The following is a 14,111-nucleotide window of genomic DNA, read 5'->3' on the forward strand; positions in this document are numbered from 1 at the left end:
TACTTTTTATTTACACTTAAGTTCTGTTTGTCTCACGAAAAATGAATCATTTAGAAAATATTTTCTAAAAAATGATTATTTACATTGCTTATAGAAATAAATGAATGGTAATTATCTTATACGATATAAATAATTATTTTTAAAAAATAATTTCTGAAGTATTCATTATTTACGAAACGGATACAGCCTTAAATTCAGTAGTTTGATGATGTAATTGATAAGGATGCGGCGAGGCGAGTTGGGTTAATCATTGAATTTACCGCTACAGTAACAGTCGGTCACTCACCGGGCGACTGGGAAGCCTGAACAGAAGAAGAACCCTAAATCCACAAGATCCCAATTTCCACGGCGGGTCGCGCCTCCATGGCCGACCTTTCTCCGAGCTCGCGACCTCAACAGTAAGCTCTTCTTCCCCTCCGCTTCCATAGATTCCGAAGACGTCCCGGATCGAAAAGGGCCCCACTCGTCTCCTCGGATCGGCTTCCAAATTTCAGTCTTTCGCGCCGTCGATCCGATGTCGTACCTGTCGAATTTGGGGAAGATGATTGCTGCCGTTCGTAGACGGTGCTCTAGGTCTGTTTACTCCGATTTGGGGGTTTCTACTTATCTAGCTCGCCTCGGCGATTCGCTCGAGTGCCGTTTGAATTCGAAGCGCGGCAATGCGAGCCCTGGTTGGAGAAATTGTTCAAAGGGGCTGCGCGATGGTTGCATCGGCAGAGCTAGTTCGATGAAAACTAGGGGTTTTGCCACATCCGACAGCGAGGATGTCGGTCCCGTGTCGATGTCTGATGTTCGCCGGCCGGACGGAGAAGAGGTGGGTTCCGACCCGGTGGAGACGACTTCTCCGGTTTACAGCCAAGCAGATGTTGAAGAAGTTTGTGCGTTGCTGTTAGGATCCGAAGACTGGGATTCGGCTCGAGAGGCTTTGGAGAAGTGCAGTGTGAACTTCACCAGTGCACTCGTGGTCGAGGTCATTTGCAGATGCAAGTTCCGCGGCGGTGCGGCATTGCGCTTCTTCGACTGGGTGGGGAAGCGAGATGGTTACGGTCATAGCTCGGAGGCGTACAACATGGCCATGAAGATCGCCGGAGGTGCTAAGGACTTTGAGTGCATGAGGAGTCTCTTTTATGAGATGAGAAGGAAGGGTTACTCGATAACTCCGGACACATGGACCATCATGATCATGCAGTATGGAAGAACGGGCCTGACGGTGATCGCTTTGGGGATCTTTGAGGAGATGAAGGCGAGCGGTTGTGAGCCGAGCGGAAGTACTTACAAGTACTTGATCATCTCTCTCTGCGGGAGTAAAGGTAGAAAGGTGGATGAGGCCGTGAAGTTGTTTAGGGAGATGATGAAATCCAAGCACGTCCCGGATAAGGAACTCGTTGAAATCTATCTAGGTTGCTTATGTGAAAGTTGCAAGTTATCGGACGCTAGGAAATGTGTGAATTTCCTGCGTGAAGTTGGTTTTTCGACTGCACTGAGTTACTCTCTGTACATTAGAGCACTTTGCCGAGCGGGTAACTTGAAAGAAGCACTAAAATTGCTGGACAATGCCGGAGCGGAGCGAGAGACACTGAATAAGTATGTCTACGGGAGCATCGTCTCTGGGCTACTCAGAAAGGGGAATTTGGAGGCGGCATTGTCTAAAGTGGACGAAATGAAGCAGGTGGGAATCTCTCCTAGTGTTCATGTCTATACGTCATTGGCAGTGCATTATCTTAAGAAGAAGGAAATTGGGAAGGCCGAGGAGGTTCTCGAGATGATGAAAGGCGAGGGCTGCGAACCAACCGTTGTTACTTATTCTGCGTTCATCCGGGGTTACATGGTTGCAGGAAAGGTTGGTGATGCTTGGAGTGTTTTCAACCGAATGAAATCGGATGGGCCTTCGCCTGATTTTAGGACTTATTCGATGTTCATGGATAGTCTGTGTAAAATTGGTAGGTCTGAAGGAGCAATGGGGCTCATATCAGAGATGTTGGGTGACAAGATTGTCCCTAGTAGCATCAATTTCCAAACTGTTTTTCATGGGTTAAACAGGGAAGGAAAGCATGATTTGGCCCGCTTAGTCTGGCAACAGAAGTTAGATTTAGCTAAACAAAGGAAGTCAGTGACATGATTATTCCTATTCTTCTTTGGTGTACATAAAGAGTTAAAAAAAAGGTTGCGGTTGGAGATCTGAGCAAGTTTGGACTCCATATCATGAGTGAAATTTTTTGATCAAGTACTTGCATGCAGGTAGTAGTGATACTTGCATCAGAGGTGAGATCGATAATTATGATCTTCCGCACGACAAGGAATGGATTTTATTTAAGGATGACATAGATCATTCTCTTGAGATTTCTCCTTTATCCACTACCATTTCTTGTTTTCACTTCTGCTTTATTTAGCTCTCGGTACAGTTCAGGCTGTCCTCTTGATAGCACCAATAATAACTCCTTGTATAACTGCACCTAAAATCGATCGTGAGCAGATGGAATACTCCCAGATAGGCAGTATCCTGCCGAGTTCATTCTTCTCAAAATGAGTGGAATACCAACCACTGTGGTTTGCCATGAATAGATTCCTTGATGCCCACGAAATTCATGGCATGAAAGAGGAATAAGTGCTGAGTTTCAGGACATGGACCTATCCTATGGGTGTTCATTGTGAGATAAAAGAGAGTAATCTCACTGTACAATATCCACCAACTGAATGAGAAAAGAAGAAATTAAAAATGACCAGACAAGTTGATGCTTTTCGGTTCCATTAGTCTAAATGCTGCATCTACTCCACATTCTTGGACCCCTGATCAACCACATAAATGATATATATACTCACGAAAGCATCTACTCGCACATTCAATGTTTGATTTTTTTTTTTTTTTTTTTACACATTTAAGTTTTTTCCCCACCTTCAAGGTTTAAATGAATGGAAAAATTGTCATTTTTTCCTGAAGATTTTCTTTCCTCTTCCTTTTCCCTTCTTCGTAGACACTGTTAAATCAATGCTTCACAATTTATTCTATCCACTTCCTCCCCTTCCAACCAGGGGAAGGAATACCATTGTCTTCTCCACCTCCAATTTCTACTCCTACTCTGCAGACCCTTTGATCAGTGTTTCCCTTTTGCTTCATCGCCATGAGCTCACTGTGGTCAATGCAACCGTCCTGTGGCAAAGGATCAGAACCTCATCAGATCCCTTCAACTGCAAGCAACATTTTGATTTAAGCACGTGTTCACTGCATCCTCCATGTAAAAAACCTAAGGAATTTCCAATTTCCCCTAAGGGCAGGGTCACCTTGTGGAAAATTTGATTCCATAGGCCACTTAGATAGCTAAGGCTACTGAATTATTTTTTTAGGACTTGTGGAAAATTACTAAAGATGTTATGATGGTAGAACGGGGAACAAGGACAAAAACAATGCACATGACCTAAAGCAGTAAAGAAACAACAATGCTTGCTAAGTTGGAAGGTGATTCCAAATTGTGGCATTGTAGGCTTGAACACATGAGAAAACAGGGGATGATGGTATTAGCATTAAAGGGAAAATTACCTGATCTGAAATCCATAGATATTAGTCTATTAGCAGATTGTGTTTTAAGCAAATAGAAACATGTTGGTTTTCGGAGATTGGGAGAGAACCAAGTAAAGTAAAATTTTAGTTAGTGCATACAGATGTCTAGGGGCCAGCCCTCGTACATTCCATTGGAGGCTCTAGCTACCACGTCATGTTTACTAACACCTACACTAGAACAATATGGATTTATTTTTTGAAAAATAAATATGATGTGTTTACTAATATTAAAAGATGGAAATCTGAAGTAGAGAATGAGATTGTCCTAAAAATTAAATGTCTAAGGTTTGACAACGGTGGCGAATATGGCAATGAGGAGTTCAAGCACTTCTGTGTAGAGAATGGAATTAAGATGACAAGAACAGTTCCTGATAGACAACAACTAAACAAAGTTGCAAAAAAGATGAACAGAACTATGAATGAGCATGCAAGAACCATGAGGATGCATGCGGGATCACTTAAGACATTTTGGGTATATGCAGATGATACAGTAGCATCTTTGAGCAACAGAATACCTTCAGTTTCACTTGATTTTAAGCAATTAGAAAAAGAATGGACCATAAAGAAGGTGAATCTTTCACATCAAAAAGCTTTTTGTTGTGTTTCATATGTGCACATAGATTCTAAAAATAGACACAAGCTAAACGCAAAGGCTAGAAAATGTTTTTTCATTGGATATGATTTTGATTATTTTGACTATGAACAAAATGAAAAAATAGAAAAATAGTAAAAACAAGCAATGTTACATTCAACGAAAATATGTTCTACAAGGAAAGGTCTGTGGTAGAATCTAGAGTGAGGAGATAAATAGATGAGACTAGAGAATTGAATTAGAATGTGTTTCTGAGAGTGTTCTGATTAAGAATCTTAAAACTATTGATGTATTTTGATTAAAAAAATCAGAACAAGAATCACATACATGTAAACCCACTTCAAGAAGATCTAATAGTATATCTACACTTGCATGGAGGTGTTCTCCAACATTACATTATTTGCTTAACAACGATGCTAGCGAACAAGAATACATTTCAAAAGTAATACATGTTAAAGATTCTATTAAATGGGAGAAAACAATATAGAAGAAGTGGGTGTATGGGGTTAAAGAAGAACCTTAAAGATTCTATTAAGTGGTAAGTGAAAGAAGGTACTGTCGAACAAATAGGTGTATGAGATCAAAGAACCTAATGGCAGTAAGAGATACAAAACAATGTTATTACTAAAAGGTTTTCCGCAAAAGAAAGGAATTGACTATGCAAAGATTTTAACTTCAATTTTGAAGTTGACTACTAATAAGCTAATGTCGAGTACTGTTGACGTTGAGAACTTACATCTACATTCCTTTATGGTGACTTTGATGAGGACATATGCATGGTACAACCAAAAGGTTTACATGTGCTTGACAAAGAAAATTACGTATGCAAATTGAAGAACGATCTATATGGTTTAAAACAAGCTCCTAGGCAGTGGTACAAGAAATTTAATACTTTTATGTGTTGTAACAGGTTCACTATATGTGAAATGGATGTATGTGGATTATATATTCATTGCAAGATCTAGTGAGGGAGATCAATATATTGAAGCAGCAATTGTCAAAAGAGTTTGAAATGAAAGACTTGGGAACAACAATCAAATTTTTAGGATGAGGATCACATGAGATAGATCCAAGGAATTCTAAAGTTATCATAAGACAATCACATTGAGAATGTGTTGAATAGATTTGGAGTTTAATACGCAAAGTCTAGAAGGACTTCATTATGAATTCACTTCAAGCTCTAGAAGAAGTAGTGGCCAAAGACAAATAATGAGCGGGAGTACATGCTAAAGTCCTTTATGCATTAGTTGTTGGTACTTTGATGTTTGTTATGGTGTTTATGGATTAGACATAACTCACACAATGGGATTTGTGAGTGGATATATGATTAATCGAGGATTAAAGCATCAAGAAGCTGTAAAGTGACTATTAAGATACCCCAGATGCACTTCAAATATGTCATTATATTTTATGAAAAACAATGTAACTTTATAAGGCTTTGTCAATATAGATATTGGTGGCCAATTGGACAATATGAAAAGCACACATTAGTTATGTTTTTAGCTTAGGAGGCACTACAATCGGTTGTTTGTCTAGCCTTCAAAAGTGTGTGTCTCTTTCAACCATTGAAGCAAAATATGTAGCTATATTTGAAGCTGACAAGGAGATGATTTCGTTAAAGAATTTTCTCAAGAAGATGGACGGGGAGTAATCGTAGTGTACTTTTTAGTGACAATCAAAGTGCTATTTGGCTTGTAAAGAATTTGGACTTTCATCAAGGACAAAGTACATTGAGTTGAAGTATCATCATCTTCATCAACTGATATATGATGTGACATTGTCATTGAAGAAGAGTCTTGATGCAGAAAATCTAGCAAATATGTTAACCAAGGTTGTCACCACTAAGAAATAGAGGCCGTGCATTGCCTCAATTGGTCTCCATGATTAGTGATGGGAAGGCTGCTGCACTAGGATAATTTGGGTTACAAAGACGAGTGAAGACTACAAGACTATTGCTGTTTTAAACATCAACCTCATAGGGGGAGATTAATAAAGTTGTGAAGTATGATAAAGGAATGTTATATTAAAGTAGAGATGTTTTCTCTTGTCAATGACATATATGTAATTTTTATGTGGAAGTGTTAATAGCGTTCATGAAGTTTCCATCATAACTTTGTATGTTTAAACTCCTGCTATATATTGGGACAAAATCTTTTGTAGTTGTAACTTTGAAGCTCTTCCCAGACTGTTTGCACAGATCTCTCTCGACCGTATTGGACACCTTGAATTCATGCATAATAATCATTCTGGCAGAGACCCTTATTTCAGATAGTTCCAAGGTAGAACATAAGCTCAGTTCAACCCACCGGCCGTTTACGTTAAAAATGAGCGTAAGGTGGCCTTGTATCTACATCCCTTCAACCCCTACTTCATTTTTCTCCTCCTAAGACGTCAAAAATAGCCTTGCAACCCCACAATAGCACAATAACTGCTATAAAGAAGCCAGAAAAAAGGAGAAAGAAAAGAACACCTCTTTTATGACAGTAGAGAAGAGGCTTTTTCTACACTTCAGATAGAGATCCAAAAAGGGCCCGGATTATCTTGTTTGAACGTTTCCTACTTTCCTTGCAATTTAAGAAATGACTAGCATTCCCAAGTCTGCACGTTATAGAATCAGCAAAAATTGGGTTATCATACTTACAAAGGACTTCATGGGCAGTTATCCGCTTTTTAGGATTCTTGACAAGCATTCTCCTGACCAGATCTGTAGCACTTTCAGATATGTTCGGTCAAGGATCTGATGAGAAGTGAGGCTCAACATGCAAAACTGCTTCATATATCTTCTCATTAGTTTCTGGACCAAATTGGAAAGAAAGAACAATCACCGAAATGAATGCTCAGTATCGATCTCCTCCAGAAAGTCCATACATGAAAATGCACAAGACAAGCCCCTTACCGCCCCAAAATGGATGAGCACCACTTAGGAGAACATAGAGGATTAGACCGGCGCTTCATGTATCAGCTTCTGGACCATAACTCTTCCGCAGAACTTCCAGCGCGACATAATATGCACTTCCAACTACATCGGTAAAAAGTCTTCCCTGCAATTTATTTTGCAATCATTGTAAATCTAGCATCATTACACATATGTCAAAGAAGACTTAATCTGAAACCAGATTATTAAAAAAAATTATAGAACACATTGAGATGGAAATCGATATCAGAAATCAGAATACAAAATGATCAAAACACGTCCTGAGAAGTCCCTCAATATTTGTGCAGCCTACCTGGCTTGAAGAAGGTCGAAAATCCGAAATCTATCATCTTGAGAGGTGAATCCTCCTTTTGATTCACGAATAGCAAATTCTCAGGCTTAAGATCTCGATGCATAACCCGGAGGGAATGGCAAGCTTCCACAGCACTGACTTTAGTCCTGGCAAGTTGAGCTGCTTTCTGTTCAGTGTAATGCCTCCTCTTTACAATCCTGTTGAAGAGTCGCCCTCCGACACAGTGTTCCATAACCACATGAATTGCCATGGAATCTTCATAAGCCCCTTTGATGCATTATCTCTATTTCCCGTCTCACATTCTCAACTTCGCGGTTTGTCAACATTTTGCTCTTTGCAATGGATTTGCAAGCGTACTCTGTGCGAGTCGCCTTCTCTATGCATAGGAATGTAGAACCAAACTGACCACTTCAAAGCTTCTGCCCCAAATTGTAGTATTCCTCCAAGTGACCGGTTTTTGTACGTAGCACTTGTTGCGATAGGGCGAGCGATCGAACAAAATATAGACGGAAGAAGAAAATAAATCAGACACCGGATTTACGTGGTTCAGTCGTAAAGATCTACGTCCACGGGGAGAGCAGCAGCGAATTTCACTATAGATCAAGCGATACAAGGAGATTACACACTCAAGTCACTCAAACACTCTCTCGGTGTTTCCCAAGCCCCAATTACACCCAATAACGCACCCAGTGTTTAGCCCCGAAATTCCTCGAAAATAATCTCTCAATCTCACGAAAGAATTACACGTAAATCTTATCTCAAGATTTAATCGACTACAAACACTAAACTTCTTGGATGTAATTGCACGAACGAACCCACTTTCAAGCACTCGATACTTGGTGCTTCAAGTTTGCTTGCATCAACAACGGCGGAACAAGCACTCATGCGGCGCTTCAATATGTGGCTTCGCTCCCTCTCGGCGGCATGCGGCTTCTACGTGACTCATACGTTCAGCAGCTCAAAAAAGGTAGAAAGCCAATAACCTACACCTTTGTCTCCGCTTTTATACGTGCATGTGTGTGTGTGCGCCCAAGGTCAAAAGTTTGACCTTGGGCCCCACCTTTCCTATTTTTGGTTCCACGAAGCCCATGCTGCTTCCTTCGTCTTTTTTTTCTTCCTTTGTTTTATCTCGCTGACTTCTGCCTAAAATATATTTACGTATATCTAAATAAATCCAAGTCCAAGTTAACATTTAGACTTTCCTATTTTAGGCCAATTCTGAATATCCGCAAAATTTTCAATTCGGAATATTCGGAATTTCGCATTAGGCTCAAACTCGAGACATATTTAACAATCTCCACCTTGGCTCGACGTTTGAGCCAAATTACAATCGCTTCGTAAAAATTCAAATTCTGCTGTTACTTTCTCATAGCCCTCGATGGGCTCAACCGCGACAGATATTATCCAAGTTCAAGCCTCGCTTGAACTTTGCCATAACCGAGGACCTCATCAGAATATCAACTCCACATGTACCTTTAACTGCTCCGTGAGGATTTTTCGACATAACCTCCTTAATCGCAGATAAAACAAAACCATTGTTACATCCATATCTGTCAGGAGATCGAATACGTACCTTGTTAATTTCAGCAGTTACAGCAACCATTGGCTTTACCTCGCTATGAGCACCATCTGTGTCGATTACTTTGTTAGTACTCGTACTCGCTACCTCAGGAGTTTCTGGTCGCAACTCCATCTTAAGCTGAACACCGTTCAGATCCGTATTAACACTGCCACAAACACTCCTAACCAGAAGTATTGGAGATTTATCAAGGGTAACTTCTCTGCTGTTAACAGGTGAATTTATATCCGGGCACCACAACTGATCGCCTCGCTCACCTTGTGCATAGCCATGGAATATGCATCTTGCCCTCCAATCAAGCTTACCATCACTTACTCGAAAATAACATGGGCAACCAAACATTCTAAGAATAGAATAATCAGCAACGTTACCTGACAACATTTCTTCAGGAGTTTGCCATTCAATAGTAGTTGATGGGGATCTTTTCACCAAATAGCTTACCGTACTTAGCACATCAACCAGGAATCTCCTAGCCATACCAGCACTAGAGATAATTTTTCGGGCCATCTCTAGTAATGTTCTGCTCATCAATTCTACAAATTGTTGTGATTTATTGGCACTAGTACGGTGTTTCACTATGCCCTATTTCATGCAAAATTTATTTGTCAGCTCTGAACAGAACTCCGTGCTATTGTCAGTTTGCACATGCTTGATCGACTTACCAGTCTTCGTCTCGATCAAAGCTCTTGACTGCGAGATCCTGACACCAGCATCAAACTTATGCATTGGCACAAACACCCGGCTCTTCCTCGAGCAGTCAATAGACTCTCGAACAGATGCATCCGACGTCTCCGCAGTGAAATTTATCACTGTCTCACCTTGAAGTTTATACAGGCCATCGTGCTTGATTCCTTTTATTATCACCAGGGCACCTCGAACAATCTTCAGAACTACACCTTTTGAAAAATACCTGCAACCAGCTGAATCTAGGGCACCCAAGGAAATTAAATTCTTTTTCAATTCTGGAACATGCCTCACTCCAATCAATGTCCTCACGATACCATCATGCATTCTGATTTTAACATCACCAACACTCACAACATCGCACTTAGCGTTGTTCCCTAATTGGACTTTACCACTACCCGTGCACTGATAAGTGATAAACCAGTGTCTATTTGGTGTGACATGAAAACAACAACCAGAATCCATAACCCATCCATCAAGTGATGAATCATTAGTGACAGACAAGACATAATCGGCATTATCTGCTACAGCTGCAACATTATCTGCAGAATCAACCATAATTCCCTTACCCTTCTCATTCTTCAACTTAAGGCAATCCCTTCTAAGATGCCCCCTCTTGCCACAGCTCCAACAGACAACATTAGCAGTCCTAGACTGACTACGTCTGTTCATATTAGTACTACCATTATCCACACGTGTTCTAGATCTTCCTCTATTTTCACCTACTAGAGCAGTAGATACAGATTCGCCAGATTCTCTTCTACGAATGTCCTCACTCAGAATCAAATCTCGAACCCCATCAAACGTCAAACTTGTTGACCCAGAGGAATTACTAACAGCAGTAACGGTGGTATTCCAACTATCAGGCAATGAGGATAATAGAATCAAAGCACGTACCTCATCTTCAAAATCAATCTCAACTGAACTCAATTGATTAACAATCACATTGAATTCATTGATATGATCTGCAACTGACGCACCTTCTTTCATCTTCAAGTTAAATAGACGTCGCATCAAACAGACCTTGTTGATCGCAGAGGGCTTCTCGTACATATCCGACAAGGCTTGCATCAAATCAGCAGTGGTCTTCTCCTTCAGGATGTTAAACGCGACGTTACGAGCCAACGTCAGCCGAATAACACCCATAGCTCGTCTATCCAGCAAATCCCAATCAGCTTGCTTCATCGTCTCTGGTTTCTCCCCAAATAAAGGCAAGTGCAGATTCATCTGGTAAAGATAATCTTCAATCTGCATCTTCCAGAAACTAAAATCCTTCCCATCAAATCTGTTGATTTTTACTTTTACTTCTTCGGTCGCCATCGATTCGCTTCAACTTAGCCAAGCCTGGCTCTGATACCACTTGTTGCGATAGGGCGAGCGATCAAACAAAATATAGACGGAAGAAGAAAATAAATCAGACACCGGATTTACGTGGTTCAGTCGTAAAGACCTACGTCCACAGGGAGAGCAGCAGCGAATTTCACTATAGATCAAGCGATACAAGGAGATTACACACTCAAGTCACTCAAACACTCTCTCGATGTTTCCCAAGCCCCAATTACACCCAATAACGCACCTAGTGTTTAGCCCCGAAATTCCTCGAAAATAATCTCTCAATCTCACGAAAGAATTACACGTAAATCTTATCTCAAGATTTAATCGACTCCAAACACTAAACTTCTTGGATGTAATTGCACGAACGAACCCACTTTCAAGCACTCGATACTTGGTGCTTCAAGTTTGCTTGCATCAACAACGGCGGAACAAGCACTCATGCGGCGCTTCAATATGTGGCTTCGCTCCCTCTCGGCGGCATGCGGCTTCTACGTGACTCATACGTTCAGCAGCTCAAAAAAGGTAGAAAGCCAATAACCTACACCTTTGTCTCCGCTTTTATACGTGCATGTGTGTGTGTGCGCCCAAGGTCAAAAGTTTGACCTTGGGCCCCACCTTTCCTATTTTTGGTTCCACGAAGCCCATGCTGCTTCCTTCGTCTTTTTTTTCTTCCTTTGATTTATCTCGCTGACTTCTGCCTAAAATATATTTACGTATATCTAAATAAATCCAAGTCCAAGTTAACATTTGGACTTTCCTATTTTAGGCCAATTCTGAATATCCGCAAAATTTTCAATTCGGAATATTCGGAATTTCGCATTAGGCTCAAACTCGAGACATATTTAACAGCACTAAATCTACCATGAGCCCTGCACTCGAAGGCTTCTTCATATGGAAATATTTCTTGGGTCTTGTCGACCCTGCTGGTTTATAGTCCTCCTTTTGTCTCAATGGCGGCACTTTGTTCTGACAGACGAACAATCCCTCTATGACCATCCTTTTTATTGCTTGGTCGATGCCAAAACAACGATTTTGAAACGGACCGCAAGAAATCAGCTCTTAGAATCTCTCGAACCAACGCAAATATTTCCCATCTATAACAAAGCTGATAAGTATCAACTCCAAACAACTATTTATTCCCAACGTTTGCGCAGGACATCGTCTGCACACCTCCTCAGTCCTATTTCCCCTATCAAACGGGGGTTGACTTATAGAACTCCTGCAACAAGTGGATTTTCTCGACCAAGAGAACTAGCTCGACCAAAGCTGGTGCATACCGTAACAACCTTGGCTTGCAGCCGAAAAACAAGCAGTGCACATAGTACAGCCAAGTAACTGGGGAACTCCGACGAAAAAAGAAACAAAACTGGGGTCCAAATCATCATATAATAACCCCCGAGAGATTTTTTAGTTCGACGGACGGATTGATGAGCAAGGGTGTTGGAGGAGGACGCGATTATCCCGCGTGGGGCATTGACTTTCCTGCTTGCTTTCCTTCACTGGAGTTCACACGGGAAAGTCCAAAGAGGACATCCCAAGGAAAATGAGAGTGACGAGAGAGAGAGAGAGAGACTATAGGTTTTTCCGTTGGAATACTTGAAACTCGGGATTAAAACGAAGGCGTTTACATTGTATTTGATTTGTCGTTGTCACATCGCTCGCTCCATGAAACTTGAGACTTTTTCGATGGGACGTGGACGTTTCGATTTTTGTTGCTACGACATTTGACATTGATATATTGTAGTTCAGGCAACGGTCGTGCACATCCGGCGTAATCCATACTTACGTCATTTAGCAAGTTGTCTTCATCAGCATTAGGTTTTTTCATTCAGAAAAAAGTTGTAAGAATGTAAAGTAAAGAACTATTCTGGGCAACAACAATCTTTTAGGTCGAAGGTTTTACCCTCGAGATATATTGCACCTAACCACCCCACACCTAAAAGGTCGTAGATGGACCGGCATATCCCCACTGAAGTCCAAACCACTGTAGTGACGGATTCCTAGCGAGCTGGTTCTGAATGAGATTTTTGGGTTCCATTTGTTTCGACAAAACTACTCTTTGATTGTTGAATGCGAACAACTTCTTTGACTGGTTGTGGAAGAAAGACGGTTGCAGTCATAGCTTGGAGGCGTACAACACGGCCATGAAGATCACCGGAGGCGCTAAGGACTTCAAGCGGATGAGGAGCCTCTTTCACCAAATGAGAAGGAAGGGTTGCTGGATAACACCCCACATGGACCATCATGATCATGCAGTACGGTAGGACGGGCCTGACCAAGATTGCTCTGGATATCTTTAAGGAGATGAAGGCGGGCGGTTGTGACCCGAGCGGAAGTACCTGCAAGCTCCCGATTGTTTCTCTCTGCGGCAGAAAAGGTAGAAAGGTGGATGAGGCCATGAAGTTGTTCAGGGAGGTGATGAAATCTGGGTATTTCCCGGATAAGGAATTCGTTGAAATCTATCTAGGTTGCTTATGTGGAGGCGACTAGGAAATGTGTGAATCTCCAGCGTAAAGATGGTTTTTTTGACTGCACTGATTTACTATATGTATATTAGAGCGCTTTGTTAAGCAGATAAGTGGGAAGAAGCATTGAAATTGATGAACGATGCCGGAGCAAAGCGAGAGCCGCTGAATAAGTGTACAGAGCATCGTCCATGGGCTACTCAGAAGGGGAATTTGGAGGCGGCATTGTCTAAAGTGGACGATATGAAGCAGGCGGGAGTCTCTCCAAGTTTTCAGGTCTATACATCCTTGGCAGCGCATTACGTTAAGGAGAAGGAGATCGAAAAGCCAAGGAAGTTCTCGAGATAATGAAAGAGATAATGAAACACAAGGGCTGCGAACCGATTATTGTTACTTATTCCGCGCTCATTTGGGGCTGTGGGAAAGGTTGGCGACGCTTGGAGTGCTTTCAACCAAATGAAATCGGAAAGGCCTTCACCTGATTTCAGGACTTTGCTCGATGTTCATGAATTGTCTGAAATTGGTAGGTCTGAAGAAGCATGGTGGCTCACATCAGAGAGGTCAGATGATGAGATTGATCCCAGTGGTGTCGACTTCCGAACTGTTTTTTATGGGTTAAATAGGGAAAACTAACATGATTTATCCCGCTTGGTCTGGCCAAAGAAGTTGGATT

General features: G+C 41.4%; 1 protein-coding gene and 1 pseudogene across 1 annotated transcript; one reads left to right on the forward strand and one right to left on the reverse strand.

The window, feature by feature from the left end:
• The first annotated feature begins 243 nt into the window (after window positions 1-243).
• LOC104446738 (putative pentatricopeptide repeat-containing protein At5g06400, mitochondrial) lies at window positions 244-2,343 on the forward strand. Its single transcript, XM_010060560.3, has one exon. It carries the CDS (start codon window positions 515-517, stop codon window positions 2,117-2,119), a length of 1,605 nt encoding a protein of 534 aa, XP_010058862.2. The 5' UTR covers window positions 244-514; the 3' UTR covers window positions 2,120-2,343.
• A 4,306-nt stretch (window positions 2,344-6,649) lies between these two features.
• Window positions 6,650-9,262, reverse strand: LOC104414961 (annotated as a pseudogene).
• Between the last annotated feature and the right edge of the window lie 4,849 nt (window positions 9,263-14,111).

Source organism: Eucalyptus grandis, chromosome 1 (assembly GCF_016545825.1).
Source record: "Eucalyptus grandis isolate ANBG69807.140 chromosome 1, ASM1654582v1, whole genome shotgun sequence".
In the NCBI taxonomy this organism is placed as follows: Eukaryota; Viridiplantae; Streptophyta; class Magnoliopsida; order Myrtales; family Myrtaceae; genus Eucalyptus; species Eucalyptus grandis.